The sequence below is a fragment of the Stenella coeruleoalba genome (genome assembly GCF_951394435.1).
Source record: "Stenella coeruleoalba genome assembly, chromosome: 18".
Lineage (NCBI taxonomy): Eukaryota > Metazoa > Chordata > Mammalia > Artiodactyla > Delphinidae > Stenella > Stenella coeruleoalba.
In genome coordinates this window covers 4103927-4125013 of record NC_137164.1, presented here as the reverse complement: position 1 = coordinate 4125013, position 21087 = coordinate 4103927, and the positions used below count along the sequence as shown (strand labels likewise).

Genomic DNA, 21087 nt, shown 5'->3' with positions numbered 1-21087 from the left:
TTTTCACATGTGAAACCCACATGACCAGACCCAAAGCAAAACCAAGAAACAGAATAGCACCCTGAAAGCTCCCTCTTGTCTCCCCTCTGGTTCCTCCCTGCCCCTCTAAAGGTCATCCCTATCATGATGCCCAACATCACTGACCATAGTTCAACAGATTTTAATTCTTTAAAAGCGACTGCAGAACTGACAGTTAATGTACAGATATCTTGCCTCAAGATACAAGAGTATAAGAATTTTATCAATGAAATGAAATATAATTTCCAATACAGCATACCTTTCGTGAAGAATGCCCTCCATCTCATTCCTATTCTTCCCTCATCGAGGTAATTCTACGTGTCCTCCAAAATCTGAAACCTTCCTTGATTCTCTAGTTTAGATACATATACCCTTTTCCCATTCTCTATTCCCTGCTACCACAGTGTTCGGCACACCATTCCTATTATTAGAAGAATTATAAGCCTTTCCTCATCAGTGTGCAAACGCTTAAGGCCAGGGATCCTGACTTGCTCTACGTGTTCTATGTTTACTTCTTCTTGGTCTAGTTCCTGTCAACATGATACACAATAAATGACTCTTACTTGAAAACCCAGTGGTATAGAATCTGTTAAAAGAGTAATATTATTTAAATTAATACCTCCAGGTCGCAACAGCCTATATCTGTGTAGACAGAGGGCTGAAAGCAATAAAAGTAAAGATTATTACAATATATATTCTAGAATATTCTGATTAAAGACAGAAAAGACAAGTTTGGACCCATAGTTTCACAATAGTAAAAGCTGAAGTAAAGTCTCAGAGAATACTCACTTTAAATGTAAGAATAATTATTTAATAATGCATTAACATGAAGAATATTTTCCTTCAGAATCAAATTGAGATTCTAATTACCATATGGCAATGGTATGCCTCCAAAAAGGGGGGGTATATAATTTTACTTATTCAAATGAACAGACAGATACAATGAAAATCAAATAATCTCATTTTAAGTTCATAAGTAACGACATTAATCTCATCTTATTAAAATAGAAATATTAACTTTATATGAATTAACATATAACATAATAAACAATTTTATTGCACTCAATGAAATAATAATAACTGGATCCTTAACTATTTAGTGACATTTTTTGGAAAAATATATAGTTACATAAACAACTGAGATTTACTTAACCCCAAATACGTGAATTTACATAGAAATTTTTACTAGAACTACATGCCACCTTTACTTCTCTTTAAAAAACAAATATATTTTGCTATAGATAGTAGATATGAAAAATATTTCTCAACTTTCAATTAATGTGTGTATGTAACAAATACAATTCAGAGACCTATATAGATGACACCCATAAATCAGCTGACAGTAACGATGATAAAAAGAGCTTCACTTACTGCTATTTCTCTACATGCCGACATAGAGATCCCGGTTCCTTCTATTTGTTTTAAAGCATAGTCTTTATCATCTTTCCTGTAAAAACAAAGTTATTTTAATATACAGATAAATCTAAATGTATGTGCATTTTTAATAAAATAAAAAATAAATATAAATCACATACACTTCGACACCTTTCACATATAATCACATAATTTCATATGGGAGAAACTTCAGGTAATCTATTCCAATCCCATTACTTGATGAGGAAAGTTAGATTCCAAGGAATAAAAAGACTTGTCCAAGGCTCTATGGTTATTTGCAGAAGAGAAAGATTCAGAAATGAAGCTCCTGACTTCCAATAATAGGTTCTTTCTGCTCTAATATGTATACACTTCCTGTGTGTGTGTGTGTGTGTGTGCGCGCGCGCGTGTGCGTGCATATATAAAACACGGTCTCCTAAAGCCCATTTGGATATTGGGGTGTCAAAAAAATTAAGAAATGAATGCATCATTCATAAAGTACAAAATGGTTATGATTTAAAACATGTTATATAGTTCATATCCCCAAATACCTTCAAAGGGATTCACTCGACATATGTTTACTGAGCACTTACTGTGTCTCCAGAACTGTGCTAAGTCCTGGGGATACAAGGGAATTCCTTCCTTTATGGAGCTTTCTGTGGCTACTGGCGGTGAGAGATGACTAACCCACCACAAGACAATATGATAATGCTGTGACAGAGCAAGTACGAACCGCAGAGCTACCCAAAAGTCACTCTTTTGCCTGGAGACCCAGGCAAAGCCTTCTCAGAGGAAATCCCATCTCACTGAGGCCCAAATGGCAGTCCTCAGACTTTCTGGACTCAGGACCCTTTTACTCTCTTAGATGCCTCTGAGGACCCTGAAGAGGTTCTGTTTGTTCTATCAATATTAACCCTCTTAGAATTGAAAAATGGGAACTCTTAAAAAACACAACCTACGAAAGCACATATCCATTATCCACCAGAGCAATGGCATCATCACGTGTCACGTCACCTTTGAGAAAAACCCACTGTACACTCGCGAGAATCAGCGTGAAGAAAGGCATATAACATAGCACTGTTATGAAAACAGTGTTGACCTTGCCGACCCTCTGAAAGGATTTTGAGGACACCTAGAGCTTCTCAGATCGCACTTTGAAAACTGTGCTCTGTGTGTGTGTGTGTGTGTGTGTGTGTGTGTGTGTGTGTGTGTGTGTTAAGAGGGGAACAAAGTGTGAGGGCACATGAGGTGAGGGAAAAGCACTTGAAGAACATACATTAAACAACGGGAGATGAGGATGGGGATACAGTTAGGAACCAGATCATAAAAGTCTTTTCATACTCCAAGAACAAGAGGAGACGCTCCGTTAACAATTTTTAAACAGGAGAATATCAATCCTCCTCTGCTTTGGCGGCCTTTTAAATGTTGGGGGGCAGTAAATAAAGACAGGAAACCGAGAGACCAGCCAAGTCCACAGTGTCCAAACTACTCAGGTGGGAGATGATGCTGGCTGCTGCCAAGGGGACAGACTGGAGCGACGGAAGGCAGACCAGCAGCACAAAGGACAGAACCCTGGGAATGAGGAAGGAGATGGGGTCAGACATAATGACTCCTGCCCCAGGGAACAGGCCAACACAACATCATCCCCCGGAACAGGAAACACAGCAGGAGGAAAAGGTCCAAGGGAACAGGAGGATGATGGCTCCACTGTGCGCAGGCTGAGTCTGGTACCTGTGAGACACCTACGTGGGGATGGCAAGCTGAATGAGCACGTCTAAAGCTCAAGAGAAAGCTGAAGATGTCAGCATATGCACACTGTCAACCAAGCCAGGAGAGTACATGAGGCGAGACCAAAGAGCAGGACTGGTAAGAAAAGGATTTTCCAAAAAGAGCAGAACAGTAAACAGTATCCAAAGCCGCCGAGAAGTCTAGTGAGGTGAGGAGCGAGCAGTGTCCACTGAATTTAGCAACGATCAAGTCACCAGGGGACACTGGACTAGGCAAAAATAGTCGCAGTGACGTCTGGCAGATACTGCAGAAGGCTGGGGAATGAAGGGGGCATAAGTTAACTGAGACAATAAAAGTAGGTAATTCTTTGAAGGTGATAAAATAAGGCAGCAGCTGGAGGAATACACAAGGTTAAAGAATTTTTTTTAAGATGTAAGAGGCTTGATTATGTTAAGTACTGAAAGGAAGAACCCAGAGAAAAGGAGATGAGAGGGAAAAACGAGAAGAGCAAAGACTGAAATGCTGGGGAGAGATTAGATTCAGAGCGAGAAGGAGAAATGTGTCTTCCACTGTTAACAGGAAGACAAAGGAGGGAGGAAAGGATAGATACCGGTGCAAAGAAGTTGGTTCAGAGGCAAAAAGTCAGGGGAGTTCTCATTTTGATGGCTTTCATTATTTTTCTGATGTTGGAAATGAGGTCAAATACTAAAAGTAAGGGGGCTTCCCTGGTGGCGCAGTGGTTAAGAGTCCGCCTGCTGATGCAGGGGATACGGGTTCGTGCCCCGGTCCAGGAGGATCCCACGTGCCGCGGAGCGGCTGGGCCCGTGAGCCATGGCCGCTGAGCCTGTGCGTCCGGAGCCTGTGCTCCGCAACGGGAGAAACCACAACAGTGAGAGGCCCGCGTACTGCAAAAAAAAAAAAAAAAAAAAAAACTAAAAGTAAGGGCAGAGTGATAGAGCCGGAGTTAAGGTTTGACTGAACAGATGAGTAACTCCTTATAAAATCAGTAAGTTTAATACTTTATCATTTTAAGTTATCCATAAAGTTTATGTAACTTTATCTTTCCTTTTATAACATATTTACACCACATCCTTAGTTGTAAAAACAAATCACAATTACATTATTTTTCTGAAAAAAGATTTGTTTTACGACAATCAGATTTACAAGTACTTTCCTGTAAAGCACCATGGGCACACATTATGTTAAAAATACACTAAGAATATCTGTACTTAATGTTCACCAAGTCTGAACGATTTCTGAAAGAATTAAAGGAGACATTAAAGAGGGTGACACAAAAATAAAATGAAATTGGGATCAGAATAAATCTGTTAGAGATTAGACAGTTCATGTGCATGGTACTGATTTAACCAGATGGTCAACCCAGGAGTGTAACAGGTTCTGTTATATCTACTGTTGAGGATAACTTCCTAGACTTGAGCCTTCTAAGGAAAGAGAGAGAGAACGGTGGGGAAGGAAATAAATTAAACCAGAGACTAACTCACCTCCTTGACAACACCCCCTGGACTTTCTCTTTGTTAAAGACAGCCATGTGAAAATGTCTTCAAAATGAGCTAAAAAATTCTAATCTGCAATCAGTTCTCTCCCCCATCCCAAGTAGTTAATGTTTTATATTTTATAAAAGTAAGTTATCAGAAAGAAAGGTAAAATGGGAGAACAAAAAAACTTTGAAAAGATGTGATTATCAAAAATGCAACTGCCTCTTAAAAATCACCTAATAATAATTACCATCATAACATAATAGTGCTTTCTGGTTTACAGAGCACACTTATCTCTCTAGCCATGCACACAACACTTTTTTGTAAAAAGGCACCCTGGAGAGGAAAAAGATTCGTTCCCTACGTTCAGTCATGATCCAGTCGAAGTAGTCAGATTGTATCAGTGATAACTGCAGTACAGTGCTCTATATAATAGTACCATAAACAGAGGGAATGATCAACTAACTATACCTTGAAGGGTTGAAGGAAGATGAAAGAAAGCTTCAGAAAGAGTCTACTTAAGCAGAGATTCTTAAGACTTAAGAAGTTTGTCAGGAAAGGAACGAGGGGCTGGGAAAAGAAATCAGTAGTTATATGAGGCATCCCAGGGAGTGGGAAAAGCATGTATAAAAATACAGAAGCACAGACAGGATCTGGCATGCTCAGAGAACAGCAAAGACCGGCAGCAGCTTAAAATCATGGAAACACATGGACAGCCCTGAGGTTTGCCTACCTCAGAAACAGACAGAGGTAGGGTGGGAGGGGGACTTTCATGCCAGCTCTCTCCAAAGGGTGCAGAATATGTATACTTCACTTCAAGGAGTGTACAAAACAAATGAGTATGACAAGAAAACATCACATTTAAAAATAAATAAACAAAGTTGAGAGAAAGTGTGTCATGTGAGAAGACCAAAAAGAAGAGAGCGCAGCCATGATGAACACTTGCCTTTAACAGATGGGAGGGGAAGTCAAAAATATAAAATGGCTATAAAGGAGTGGTTAAAAAAAAATGAGTAGTGTTTTGGTAAAATAGAGTACTGAACACATATCAAATTTCACTCCCCTCCTAACACCCTACTAAGACTATGGCAAAGAAAAAATTTTAAAGACATAAACCCATAAGGATGAAAAATGAGAGAGAAGATAGCATAAAAATTTGGAAACTAGAATGTAAGTGGACAAACAGTAGAACAGTAGCTGATGACAAGGATCCAAGAAAACCAAATAAGAAGCTGATAGCAAAGAAAGCTGAGAACCAATTAGATTTGCAGAGCCAAATCCTCCAAAGCAGAGACTTGAGAGGACAAGATCCATCTGGAAGCAGAACTGGCTGGGTAGAAGATAAACTGAAGAGAGAGCCTAGAAAACAGAGCAATAAAACAAAGTTAGAGAAATGTGAAATAAAAATAGGGGAACTAGAGAACCAGTCCATGAAATCCAACACACAAATAATTAGGAGTTTCAGAAAAAAAGAACAGAGAAAAGAGAGGAAGAAAACTTACAAAGTAATTCAAGGAAACTCCCCAAACTGAAGGACAGGATTTGTAAACCTGGAAGGGTTCAGTGAGTTCCTATCACAAATGAATTAAAACAGATGCACATCAAGACAATATTTAGGCATTTCAGAAAAGTGGAGACAAGCAGTAGATTTTACAAGCTTCCAGTGAAGATGGGTAACGGCCACTTAAAAAGGGTCAATATTATTCAGCCACGAGAAAGAAGGAAATCCTGCCATTTGTGGTAACATGGATCATGGGTAGACCTTGAAGGCATTATGCTAGGTGAGACAAGTCAGACAGACAAGGACAAATACTGCATGCATATCACTTATATGTGCAGTCTCTCGTAAATACAGAAAGTAGAATAGTGGTTACCAGGGGCTGGGGGCTGGGGGACTGAGGAGATGTTGTTTAAGAGTAAAACTTGCAATAAGAAGATAAAAAATCCTAGAGCTCTAATCCCGGAGATCTACTGCACAGCACAGTGATTATATACAACAATACCGTATTACAAACTTCAAAGTTGCTAAGAGACTATATCTTAATTATTTCCATCACAGAAAAGAAATGATAATTATGTGACATAATTATTCTGGTTAACAAAATAATTTTCCAGAACTGTTCAACCTTATCACTGATGTAAACAACTATCTTCCCTTGCCAGACACTTAATCAGCTCTACATGCGCTCGGATTAGGTGTTTGGCTATTTTTGAAGCATCATTAGGGAAAGACTGTACTTGAACCCCCATGGAAATGACCTTGCCATATTCTGCAGTAAAACTCCTTGGATCCATAGCTCTCAATTACAACAACACAACACTTCCTCAAGTTACTGGAAGACTGTCCAGCCAGAGACCCCAAATTGAGGATTGCTAAGAATCGTCCAGAAGATGGTCTTAGAATGAGAAAGCTTATACCCAAGACCTTTGGATCAAGCAGCATGAGAGAGAGAGCTTCCGCCCCCAGGGCTTACGGAACAAAATCTAAATGGCCAGAACCAAAGACAGTCAGGCTTTAATCTGCATGCTTTCCCCACCTTCCCGCACCGCCAGCTCTTCCCTTCCTCTCTGCTGCTTTAAATTTCTGAATTTTTAACAGATACTTGTTATCTCTAACAATGATACCTATAATATTGCTCTTTGCATCCCCAGTCACTCCTTGTATGAGTCTCATACCTGGCTGCAATTTGCTCAGGATTTCACTAAAATATGCAAACAAGCCAACTGTTGAGATTGTAGCCACTTTCTTTTGGGTGCAACTCAGCTCACTCTAGTTCTTGGGCAATTACACTCAACTACTAAGCAACTCTTTCTTTTGTTTTGTTTTGTTTTTTATTTCTTTTTGGCTGCACTGGGTCTTTGTTGCTGCTCGCAGGCTTTCTCTAGCTGTGGCGAGCAGGGGCTACTCTTCGGCACGCGGGCTCTAGGTGCATGGGCTTCAGTAGTTGTGACGCGCAGGCTTCAGTAGTGTGGCTTGAAGGCTCTAGAGCGCAGGCTCAGTAGTTGTGGTGCACGGGCTTAGCTGTTCCGCAGCATGTGGGATCTTCCCAGACCGGGGCTTGAACCCACGTCCCCTGCATTGGCAGGCAGATTCTTAACCACTGCACCACCAGGGAAGTCCATAAAATGGTAAACTAAAATAGTAAATAAGACAGACAGCCCCTCTGATGTCAAACCTAGGAAAGTTTCTGTCTACACCAAAACCACACTTGGGACCTTGGCTCTTGGCTTAGAAGTAGACTACAAACTGTCCGTAATCTCTCAGCATTTGTCAGTGTTCTAGAGTTCAAATGTGATCTCCAGAGTCTTATATGTGCACAGCCATTTTTGCTTTGCATGATTCAATAACTGACCCCACAACAACAAAAAGTAGTCACAAAGAACTGACTGCAGTCCAACAGTAGATGAGACTCTCTGAAGTCTCCTGATCAACAGAATTCCAGCACAGAGAAGATCTGGATTTCACAGAACAATATCCTAAATGGCTGAATCTGGCCAAAAAGAGGGACTAAGAAAGTGAAAATAAACCCCACTGAAAAGCAGATTGTGATATCCCTAACAGATTAGCAGCAAGGCCTCTGTAGAAAAGGCAAACAGGAAATAAAGTTTTGCCCAAGGCCACACCAGAATGGCAAAATGACTAAAATGGCCCTTTTTTGAGTGATTACTGCTCTCTTACCAATGAGTCCCCAGCTCTGCTTCATTCCGCCTACCTCTGAACAGAATACTCAGATACCCAATTACCAAACTGACCCCACCTCACAACAGTATCCAATGCAGAGCTGGTCTACTTCCCAATCTCTCCTTAGAATCATTCAGCCCAAACCTACCGACGAAGCCCCACTTGCTCTGGTTCCCAGGTTGCGCACTTGCCCTTGCTGCAGCAGGCAAGTAAACTTTCCTACAGGTGCATTCCGGTGGCCTGTAACATTCATGATGCCCAATTACCTTACATGAAGTCACAATGCATTAAAGCAAATTGAAACACCAGTCCCTTTAATTTACATCGGGTCAGCTCTTAGAGAACACATTCTAACTAGCCATGCTATACTTTGCTTAAAATTCCTTGTCGTAGTTAACATGTTTTGCTCTTTTGATCATTCTGACAAATGAAATCCACAAGTTAACTTGCTGGTTAATGACATAAGCTTATTTAAAAGATTATTAGACCTACTAATTCTTGATTTGGGGGCATTCCTGTGCTCGGCACAGCTATAGTACCTGAGATACACCAGTGAGCAAGATAGACCCAACAGGAGGTACTTCCAAGTCTCTTGGCAACTCCAGAGGCCAAACTCCAAGAAGTTACAAAGCTTCTTGTAAACCTAGCTATGAATCTCTCTCCTCTGCATTATCTTGTGGGATTTAAGCTCAATTTGTTAGCTCTCATACTTCAAACACATCTTTACCTTGTTTGGAAAAAAAGCTATGCAGAGCTTAAAAAGTATTTCTAACCTTGGAAACTGGAAAGAAACTCCTGGTCCTTTCTGTCTGTTTAGTTACAAGATTACAGTAACATGATCAGATATCACTAAATGTAGGGGGTTTCCATCAAAGACAACTACCAACCTATCTTTCTTAGATCACCTTCCCAGTGTCATTTTTCTGAACATAACTCTACAAAGAGTAAAGTTATATAATCAGGCATCCTGACTTCAAGAACTATATTTTGACACTGGTCATATAATCATTCTTTTTCTCCTTAATATTCGTGCTAGAAGAAATGAGCAACAATGAAAACAGAAATTAATGTGTAATATTTTCCTCCCTAATAACTGGTCTTCCCTGCTATTTCGCATATCTGCCTAATTTATTTCTACTTGGCCCCAAACATTTTCTTCTTAAAAGTAGCATTACATCGGGCATGTGAATACACCTGAACATTTCTTAAATATTAACGTGTTGTACTCCAAGTATTATTGTGAATAAGTACTCAAGATTGATGTGCTATTAAGGTACCCTATAAATGTTTTTCCCTTAATCTACCTTTTAAATTCATAAGAATGGGAGCCTATTATAATGGAAGAAGAGAATGGGACAGAGATGAGAGGATGAAAAATAAAGAAAAACGTAGGGCCTTGTACAGACTGACAATGCCAGGATGCCATGTATCGAGCAGTATTTTCAACTCAATTCCATGTACAAAAAACAGCAAAAACAATCAGTTAAATGGAACTATCACTACTCAAGTACAAAAATAAAACTTCCTAAAATTACGGGGAAAAAATTATGGTGGGAGGAGAGTTAAATTTGGCAAATGCCAAAGATATGTAAAATTTATGAAAATTTCAACAGAATTACATAGATATTTGACAATGTTAAACACAATAAAATTAAGATCTGATTAGATTAGACTTAAAAATCACACAACATCAGCACACACTAGTAGGATCAAGATTGGAGGCAAGCACATAGCACAGGGAGATCAGCTAGGTGGTTTGTGACCACTTAGAAGGGTGGAATAGGGAGGGTGGGAGGGAGACGCAAGAGGGAGGAGATATGGGAATATATGTATATGTATAGCTGATTCACTTTGTTATAAAGCAGAAACTAACACACCATTGTAAAGCAATTATACTCCAATAAAGGTGTTAAAAAAAGAAAAAAAAGTTGAATCACTATGTTATACGCCTGAAACTAACATAATATTGTATATCAACTATATTTCAATTTTTTATAAAGTGTATTAAATCCATGCAGTTATACTTTATATTTGTTGAATACCATAATGAATAAGAATTGTCAACCTCAATCAGAATTAATCTCAAAATCTAAAAAAAAAAAGATTGGAGGCAAGAATGTTAATTAGGAAGCTATTGTCAATAATCCAAAAATCAAATAACAAGTACCCAAACTATAAATTTTGCTATTTTCAATACACAAGTGAACAGCAGTGGAATTAAAGAGTGATAAACTCAAGCCGGCTGCCTAAGAACAATCCCAGATACAGGTGCTGGGCTTCACAGGAAAGAAGAAACCTGTCTCTTTCTCCCGTTTCCTTCCAGCCCTGCCCCACCTCAATCACACATAAGGTAAAATTGGCCAGGGACTCACTGTAATTAGCTAAGGATGTAACATCTCACCAGAAACGAGATGGCTGCACAGAATAAGAAAAGATGCAGTATATCTCCAAGTGGGCAGGGCTGGGGGGGCACTAGCTGCCGGCCGGGGTCGGGTCAGATTGGAGAAGCTTAAGTCTTGCAGCAATATCAATAGTAATCTTTTGTATTTGGCACTTTCATACCATTCTGCAAAAAATCACTCTACTAGTAGATTTATAAGCCCTGTGTTCTCCTAATTCTGGGAGCAAGGTCACCTGCGGAGAGGAAGCAGAGACATTTCCCAGGAGTGGGAAGCATACCTCTGCCCCCAACTTCCCCAAATACCAGAAAGCCTATTTCTCCACAAGTGTATATTCAACAAATGTGACTTCCAGACAGGGAGACAAAGAGTGGGACTCCCAGGAGATGATGACAATGCGTAACAAGCACTTTCCACATACCAAGTACTACACTAAGCACTTAAGATAAACGCATGTTAAAGTCCATGCCTCACATGATCTGGAACAATTTACATAAAATGTGTTTTGCATGTATGTAGTTATGTATAGAGAGGATGCATACATGCTTTCTGTATAAATATTTATGCACGTACATAAATATATTTAAAATACATGTGTAAATGTGTGTACATGTATACATATATAGTGTATACATATATACGTGTATACTTACCCATATATACAGAGAGATATATACAGATATACATCCCAATATACATGTGTGTATATGTATACACAGAGGAAGAGGAAGAAGAAAATAATTTTTTAGTATAGTTAAGTTACTAACTGGCCATAGTACTATTTTAACTCAAATAGACATGAGAATAATTATACAGGTGTTTCATGAAGAAAAAATGTACCATGGTTATTATACAGTTTACATAGCTATGACAGATTATCCCTTATACAGCAAGAGTTGTGTTTAATAATGACTCACAACAACTTACAATCATTATCCTATCTTACATACAAGGACAGAGAATCCAAAGTCACAAGGCTAGACAGCAGCAAACCTGGACCTCAAACACAGGCAGTCATTCCAGAAAATATCTCCCCACAAGGCTCTATCAGTTTGTTCTGAAAGTGTGGCTATCAACTCGTTTACAAATTGCTTCCAGTTAAAATACTCTCAGGCAGCTTCACCACAGTGCAAATGGGTCACGTGTGAATGAACACACCTCCTCTATCTACATGAGCTAACACACTATTTTGCTTGTCATTAAAACACACACACACACTCTCAAACTCTGCTCCTGTCAGTGTCTAACTAACAACTTATCTGGCAATGAGCAGATATAAGCTATCAAAAACTTTTCATTTAAAGCTGTTGTCATATATTCTATGAACAACAAAAAAATAGGTCTGATACCTTAAAACAAAAGACCACCTGAATGTTCAAGTTTTATTTGTAGCATTCACATATCTATAATCTTTCAATTGTATAAAACTGAAAGAGAGCAAAGAGGTGAAAAAATTTTAATTGTGTATAAAACCTATGATTTAACAAATTAACATTCTGAGTGGTTTGAAGCCAAGAGAAAAGGCACAATAAGACTACAGGAAAGGAGGGAAGTACCCATAATTATCAGAACTAGATTAATCCCAAAATGTAAAGGTAGTGGGAAAAATTAATTTCCCACTTGGGGAAAAAAACTAGCTTGGAGCTTTTCACCATTGAGTATGATGTTAGCTGTGGGCTTGTTATATATGACTCATTATTTTGAGGTACTTTCCCTCTATACCCACTTTGTTGAGAGTTTTTATCATTAAAAAAAGGCTATATTTTGTCTAATGCTTTTTCTGCATCTATTAAGATGATCATATGATTTTTATCTTTCATTCTATTAACGTGGTGTATCATACTTACTGATTTGCGTGTGATGAAGCGTCTTTGCATGCCAGGGATACATTCCATTTGATCATGATGCATAAACCTTTTAATGTAATGCTGACTTGGGTTTGCAAATATTTTGTTGAAAATTTTTGCATCTATATTCATCAAATATTGAACTGTAGTTTTTCTTTCTTGTAGTGTCCTTACCTGGCTTTAGTACCAGGGTATGTTGGCCTCAAAAAATAAATTTAACAGTGATCCTCTCCTCTTCAATTTTTTGAAAGAGTTTGAGAAGAACTGGTGTTAATTCTTCTTTACATGTTTAGCAGAATTCCATAAGGAAACCATCTGGTCCTGGGCTTTTCTGTGTTGGGAGGTTTTCAATTACCGATTCAATCTCCTTACTCGTTTTGGTCTCTTCAGATTTTCTATTTCTTCATGATTCAGTCTTGGTAGGTTGTATGTTTCTAAGAATTCGTCCATTCTTCTACGTTATCCAATTTGTTGGCTTATAATTGTCCATAGTAGTCTCGTATGATCCTTTGTATTTCCGTGGTACCGTTTGTAATATCTCGTCTTTCATTTCTGACATTATTTGAATAATCCTGTCTCTTTATTTTCTTAGTCTAGCTAAAGGTTTGTCAGTTTTGTTTATCTTTCAAAAAACAGCTTAGTTTCATTGACCTTTTCTATCGTCTTTCTAGTCTCTATTTCATTTATTTCTGCATTGATCTTTGGTATTTCCTTCTTTATGCTAACTTTGTGCTTAGTTTGTTCTTTTCCTAGTTCCTTGAGGTGTAAAGTGAGGTTGTTTATTTCAGATCTTTCTTGTTTCTTATTGTAGGTGTGTATCACTATAAACTTCCTTCATAGAGCTGTTTTTAACACATCCCAAAAGTTTTGATATGTTGTATTTCCAGTTGTGTTTGTTTCAACGTATTTTCTTATCTCCTTTTCAGTTTCTTCTCTGACCCATTGGTTGGTTATTCAAGAGTGTGTTAATTTCCACATTCTGTGAATTCTGCAGGTTTCTTCCCGTTACTGATTTCTAGTTTCATACCACTGTGGTCAGAAAAGTCAGGTGATATGATTTCAATCTTCCTAAATTTGCTAAAACCTTTTTTTTTTTTTTTGTAGTGAAGCAAGTAAAGTGTTTATTAGGAGGAAAAAGTACAATACGTGTGGATAGACACACAGGCAGGTTCAGAGAGGGAGTCACACCCTTGTGGTAGTTGCTAATACCTGTTTTATAGCTTAACATATGATCTATCCTGGAGAATGTTCCATGTGTGCATGAGAACAATGTATATTCTGCTGCTGTTTGATGGAATGTGATATACATATATATATGTCTGTTAGGTCCATTTGGTCTAAAGTATGGTTCAAGTCCAATCTTTCCTTACTGATTTCTGCCTGGATGAAAGTGGGTTACTGAAGTCCCTTACCATATTGTATCATATTTCCCCCTTTGTATCTGTTAGTTTATACTTAATATATTTGGGTGCTCCAATGTTGGGGGGTATATATTTATGATTGCTATATTATTCTCTTGGTGAAATAAACCCTTTACCATTGGCTTTTAAAGAATCTCTTGCTACAGGTTTCGAGTTAAAGTCTGTCTTATCTGACTTAAGTATAGCTACTCCTGCTCTCTTTTGGTTTCTACTTGCATGGACTATCTTTTTCCATCCTTTCACTTTTGTGTGTGTGTGTGTGTGGTACGTGGGCCTCTCACTGCTGTGGCCTCTCCCGTTGCGGAGCACAGGCTCCGGATGCGCAGGCTCAGCAGCCATGGCTCACGGGCCCAGACGCTCCACAGCATGTGGGATCTTCCCGGACCGGGGCACGAACCCGTATCCCCTGCATCGGCAGGCGGACTCTCAACCACTGCGCCACCAGGGAAGCCCTCCATCCTTTCACTTTGAGCCTATGTGTGTCCCTTGACACTAAAGGGAGTTTCTTATAGGCAACATATAGTTGGGTCTTGTTTTTTAATTTATTCAGTTACTCTATGTCTTTTGATTGGAGATTTTAACCCATTCACATTTAGAGTAATTATTGATAGATAAGGACTCACTAATGTCACCTTAATAACTGTTTTCTGGCTTACTGGTAATTCCCATATTCCTTTCAACCTCTCTTGCCGACTTCCTTAACGAATCAATGATTTTCTGCACTGGCATGTGTTGATTCCCTTCTCTTTACCTTTTGTGTATCAACTGTAGGTTTTTGCTTTGTGGTTAACATGAGGATTATAACAAAGATCTTAGAGATATAACTGTCTACTTTATACTGATAACTTCAATTGCATACAAATTGAAAGTAATATGCCCACGTTTACGAAAGGTAAGAAGGATCAAAACAAGATGAGCACAGAAGCACCAGAGCATACAAAGAGGGTTAGAGGTTAGAAAGGAGAAGGGACACCTTCAAGGAAAAGTGACAAATACTTGCTGTCACAGGGTCTGGCACAGCATATATGCAGTTGACACTGTTGGTTACTTACCCAGTACCCATTCCTCCTGATTCCTTCTTACAGAATGCTGTTTTGTTCAGGTTTATTTACTGTTCCTTAATGTAACTATGTGCCTCAAAAGAAGATGAGCCCTGGGGATTCCCTGCTAGTGCAGTGGTTAAGAATCCACCTGTCAATGCAGGCGACACAGGTTTGATCCCTGGTCCAGGAAGATTCCACATGCCACGGAACAACTAAGCCCGTGCACCACAACTACTGGGCCTGCGCTCTAGAGCCCGTGCGCCACAGCTACTGAAGCCCACGCGCCTAGATCCCATGCTCCGCAACAAGAGAAGCCACCGCAGTGAGAAGCCCACGCACCGCCAAGAAGAGGGGCCCCCGCTCGCCGCAACTAAAAGCAAGCCTGTGCACAGCACCAAAGACCCAACACAGCCAAAAACAACTAAATAAAACTTTTTTTAAAAAAAGGAGCAAGACAGGTTTGGTGCACTATATTAAAAAAAAACAAAAAAAGAAGATGAGCCCTCCCTAGCCCCCAGGTGGGCCAGAATGGTCCAAAAGTAATTTTACTTCCCTTGCCTATGATTAGTTCAGAGACAGGCTATGAACCAATTCTGGCCAATGAGTCATGTGAAGACTGCTGGGTGGCTTCCCTGAGAAGGAGGGGCGGGGGCGTGACTTGATCATCAAAGAACCTCTGGAAGAGAGAATCTCTCTCTTAGGAAGCGGAGCCCCACGTGCCTGTAACTATTTTACCTGCATGAGAGGATCTGCCTCAGGATGAAGCTAATGCTCAAGGCGACAGGACAGAGAGGGAAGGAGCCTGGCATCTCAATGACAACAGTGAGGTGCTGCGCCTGGAGAATGGCTGGAGGCTGCCTTAAATCTTGATTTAAGGGTTTTGTAAGATATCGAAACTTCCTTACTGAAAAATCATTTTGAGATAGAATTTTCTATTATTTGAAGCCAAATGCATTGTAATAGAAGAAAGGGCAAAGAGGAGAACTAGAACAGAAAGCCACAGTAAAGAACAAAGAAAATGTGAGGTAGCTCTTTAACAAGGTCTAAGGTGAAAAGAAGGCAGGATGAGAAATCTCTGCTGGGTGGCCCCCTTTTTTCCAATAAAATATAGATAGAAAGTTTGTTTTCACTTATTCAACTGTTTTAATGCATATTTATTATTTGCTAGATCTTATTCCAGATGTTAACATCAGCAGTCCACAAGGCACCAGGTTCCCTGAGGCAAGAAGGAACTTGGTGCTTAGGAGGGGCTGAAACTCGTCCAACAGGGAAGGGAATGATGAGAGGTGACAATGGAGGTGAAGCCCAATCACCCAGGACGGGGAGGGCATGTGAAAGATTGTGAGTCATCACAAAATGCAATGAGAAGCCAATGAAGAGACATGATCAAAGTGACATTTTAAGAAGATCACACCAGCTGTTATGTGGGGAAAACTGAAATGAGGGAAATATGATGGAGAGAACAGGTTAAAAACCTATGGCTCACAAATACTGTAAGTCCACTTACGTGAGGTACTAGAGACAAAAAATGAAACGGTGGTCTTCAGGGGCTGGGGGAGGGAGAATGGGGCCTTAGTGCTTAATGGGGACAGAGTTTCAGTTTTTGCAAGATGAAAAGAATTCTTTGGACAGATACAGGATAAGTACCATTCAATACCCTTTACATGAAGTTTAAACACATTCACAGCACTACTTAACACATATATGGTATGGAGGGATAAAGGCATCCATAGCAATTTTAACAGCAGCATGTTTGTTACTTCTAGGGTGAGAGATGTAAATTTGATCAGGGAGGGTGTATTAGCTTCTTATTGCTGCTCTAACAAGTTACTACAAACTTGGCTTAAAATAACACAAATGTATTATATTACAGAGCAGTAAGTTGGAAGTCCAACATGGGTCTCAGTGAGCTAAGATGAAGAGTGCCAGCAGGCTGCACTCTTTTTGGGAGGCCCTGGGTGAGAATCAGTTTCCTGCCCTTTCCAACTTACAGAGGCAACCACCACATTCCTTTGCTCATGGGCTTCTTTCTCCATCTTCAAAGCAAGAAACAATGGGTGAAGCCCTTCTCATACCATGCCGCTCTGACCAGGCTTCTGCTGCCACATCTCTTCCATTTCCCTCTTCCACTTTTAAGGATCTTTGTGATTACACTGGGCCCACTCAGTTAATCCAGAATAATCTTCCTATTTTAAGGTCAACTGATAAGAAACCTTAATGCCATCTGCAAATTTAATTTCCCTCTGCCAGTTAACTGAACATATTCAAAGGCTCTGGGGCTTAGGACATGGACATCTTCTGTGGGGGTAAGCATTACTCTCCCTCCCACAAAGGGCGCACAAGGAGCTTGAACTTTCTAATGTTTTATTCCTTAAGTAGAAAAATAAAAGTGTTCATTATGTTTTTTATCATGTCTCCTTATATGCCTCAAATATGTTTAAAGGCTTCTGATGTGAGATTTTCTTTCAAGACAAATTTTTTAAACTTTCACAGAGCCTTAAGATTTTAATGAGATCACTCAGGAGCAGTAAGGGGAAAAGGGAAGGAAGTACAGAAAAATCAAGGCCTTGGCCCTGCTTCAACCTAAACAGATCCTCTTTTTATTGCTTCTTACTTTTCTACAAAACATTTCATTTGAAAAGAAAAAAGAGGATTCCAATTATTCAAACAAACAAATAAAAAGAATATCACTGGCCTGAGACTGTAAGAAAAACTATAATAAAATAAAAACAATTTATATGGTACAAAAAGTAGATAATTGACAAGCTAACTCAGGATTTAATGATAGCCAAAGAGATATGTTTAGCTCTACAAAGAGGCTATTGAGGAGCTGAATGATGCCTCTGATAGCCCTGCACGACTAAGGAGATAAAACTTACAGTCCAAGGACCACTAAAGCCAAGGAGAAAGAAGGAAAGGGTGTCAAGGAGTGCCCATGCACTTTTGATTGACACCCTAAAGAGCAGTACTCTAAGAAACAAGAACTATACTGACTCTCACGAGGACTGAAGCTCAGCTTCAAATATCAAAGCTTGAAAACAGATTAATGTAGTCCCAGATTGCTAGCTCCTTCAGGCACCAGATAAAGGTGCTCATTGTTAGAAGATACTACCTCCTAGGCATAAAGTTATTTCGACAGAAAAGTTTCAAACACAATGTCTAAAACACAGTTAAAAATAACCAAGCACACAAGGAGACAAAACAACTAGCAGAAACTGCAAACAATACAAATAGACTCGTAAGGGCTAACTAAGCATACAATATTCAAGATGATAAAACACTGAGAATTCTGACAGAATCTCAAATGCCCAAGAAAAGAACACAACAGATTTTTGAGGAGAAAAGAAAAAGTTCTAAAACTGAAAAAATGACTGCATTTAATAATACAATGGACGAACTTAAAAACAGAAGAAGTACAGCAGAAGAGACTATTAATGAACTGGAAGCTATATCATAAGAAAATATTCAAAATAAAGAATAGAATGACAAAATGATGAAAACCATGAAGGAGAAAATCAGAGACATAAGTAATACAGATGAGAAGGGCTAGCATGCATATAATTGGATCCCATCAAGAGAGGAGAAAGAAACAAAAGAGAGACAGAGGGTACAACCAATATTTAATAAGACAATGGCTGAGAATTTTTCAAAACTAATGACAATAAATTACAGATTCACGAAGCATTATGAATCATAGCAGCCTAAGTAAAAAGGGTGATCTTCAGGTAGAGAAAATGATCCAAAACGAAGCATGATAATGCAGACACATTACCTGCAAAGGAACAGTTTATTAGACCAACAGCTGATTTCTTGACAGAATCAACACAAAACAGAAGAGTAACAATATCTTAAAATACTGAAAGCAAAAAATTGCTAATCTAGAATTCTACACCCAGTAAAATGGTGGCATTTTCAGACAAACTAAAAGAGAGAATTTGTTAAGAGTACCACAGTAAACAAAATACTATGGAGTATTCTTCAGGTAGAAAGAAAATGATCCAAAAAGGAAGCACAATAATGCAGGAAGGAATAAGAAATGGAAAAAATGGTTGTAATTCTAAAGGAATATTAACTGTATACAACAATGGTAATATCTTGTAGAGTATAAACTTACAGAATTAAAAGATACAACACTGTCATATTAAGTCAGGGATGGGGGGAGTAAATGGGGTTGAAGTGCTCTAATATTCTTGTACTATTTGGGAAAAGAGTAAATGCACCAATTAATATTACACATGGTTAAGTCAAAGATGCATCTTTTAATACCTAGAATAACCATCAAAGGAATAGCAGGAGTATAGAACCTCCAAGTTAATAAATGAGTCTCTTGATAAAGACACTTGTAGATACTATAATTAGAAAGGACAATGGAAAACCAATAGTTCTGCCATTGTTAAGAAAGTGAAGGATAAAAAAAAAAGTGGGTGATCAAGGAAGGGGATATGATGGAGAATGTCACATTTTATCCTTAAACTCACAAGGAGAAATTTCTCTAAATATTAAAGGACAACCTTGCAAAATCCGTATTACTGCTAGTGCTGTAACAATCTTAATTAAACCCTACCACTATTACGGAACCTCTCCCTTGGAGCTGACAAACAACTTCAGTGGTGGCACCTCTAATAACCTTCAGACATTCTCACATACTACCCTCAACTCACTGGCAGGCCTTTAACAGGAACATTTTCTTTCTCCTATATGATACCACTCCAGGGAATTTAACAGGGAGGAATCTATTGGTAAAAGGAATTACTAGATTAAATGTTCTCCTAATGGCCCATTCCTTGAAATCTTCCTAACCAATAATCAGGTCATAGCTAATTTACTGGTGTCTCCTTATTTAAACCAAGCCCCAATTCAACACTGTTAGGAGTCTGACTTTTTGTGTGTGTGGGGGGGGAAAGTCTACTGATATTGGCAGCTTTATTAGGGCTAAACCCATCAAGGCCTGGATTACCTCATCCAAACGTCTACCCAAATTTAGACAATACTCTCTAAAAGCAGAAGCTAAAAGGACTAGAACCAACAAGTGAAAACCTTGCAAAGAACTCATACCTCACACTAATCCTTGTAATACTCCCATCTTCATGATTTAGAACAAAAACAAAATGGAAAGGGATATAAATTTATTCAGTATCTCAGGGTCACAAATAGGATAATTCATTTCCCCTCCCATCTCACTTTCCTACAGAACCAAACCAAAATATTAGCTTCACTGCCTCCTGAAGCTGTATATTTCACACTTGTAGATCTGTGTCTTTCTGTAGTGTTCCTTTAGATCAAAATAGTCAACACTTGTTTGCCTTGGGAAAGTCAACAATACATCTGGATAGTTATGCCCCAAGAGTTCACAGAGGCACCCTCCAATTTTTCAGCAAGTCCTCAACCAGTACCTCAAGGATCTTAAATTTGCATGGGCTTCTACTCTAGTCTAATATGTGACCGATCTTTCGTTGTGTTCAAAAAGTGAGGTAAGGGACTTCCCTGGTGGACTCTGCACTCCCAATGCAGGGGGCCCAGGTTCGATCCCTGGTCAGGAACTAGATCCCACATGCATGCTGCAACTAAGAGTTCACATGCTGCAACTAAAGATCCCGCATGCCACAACAAAGATCCTGTGTGCCGCAACTAAGACTCAGCGCAGCCTAAAGAAATAAATATTAAAAAAAAAAAGGGTGAGGTAAGATCTAAGATTGATTACATTTTTCTATTTTAGCTCAGAAAGGACATAAGATTTCCAAAGAGAAGTTATGACATTATTAAAGTATACTAACTAATACATGATATATCCTACGGAGGTAGATCCCTTATTATTGACAAATTACAAATTGTTCAAAACTTTCCAAGGCATGTAACTAAGAGACAATTACAAAGACTCCTAGATCTCACTGACTACTGCAGGCAATGGGTTCCCATTTTCCTATAATTGTATGATTATTAAATGATTTAACCAAGTCCTCAATGATTACAGCTCTTCCCTGGAAACCTAAACATGAACAGATCTTTTGCAATTTAAAATGAGCACTTCAGCAACTTTCTACTCTGAGATTACCTAATCATCATAAACTTTTCTACCAAT

General features: G+C 38.9%; 1 protein-coding gene across 8 annotated transcripts in view; it reads right to left on the bottom strand.

The window, feature by feature from the left end:
* The window catches only part of CDK8 (cyclin dependent kinase 8), a 152075-nt gene that overhangs the window by 98057 nt on the left and 32931 nt on the right, over positions 1-21087 (bottom strand). For 5 of the 8 annotated variants that reach the window (XM_079902799.1, XM_079902795.1, XM_079902794.1 and 2 more), the window contains 2 exons: positions 1390-1465; positions 638-676 (listed from right to left, as the gene is read on the bottom strand). In XM_079902799.1, coding sequence (XP_079758925.1) covers positions 638-676; positions 1390-1465 — 115 coding nt within the window. Of the gene's footprint in view, positions 1-637; positions 677-1389; positions 1466-12544; positions 12644-21087 lie in introns of those variants that run through there. The other 3 variants (XM_079902797.1, XM_079902796.1, XM_079902798.1) reach the window with 2 other exon arrangements.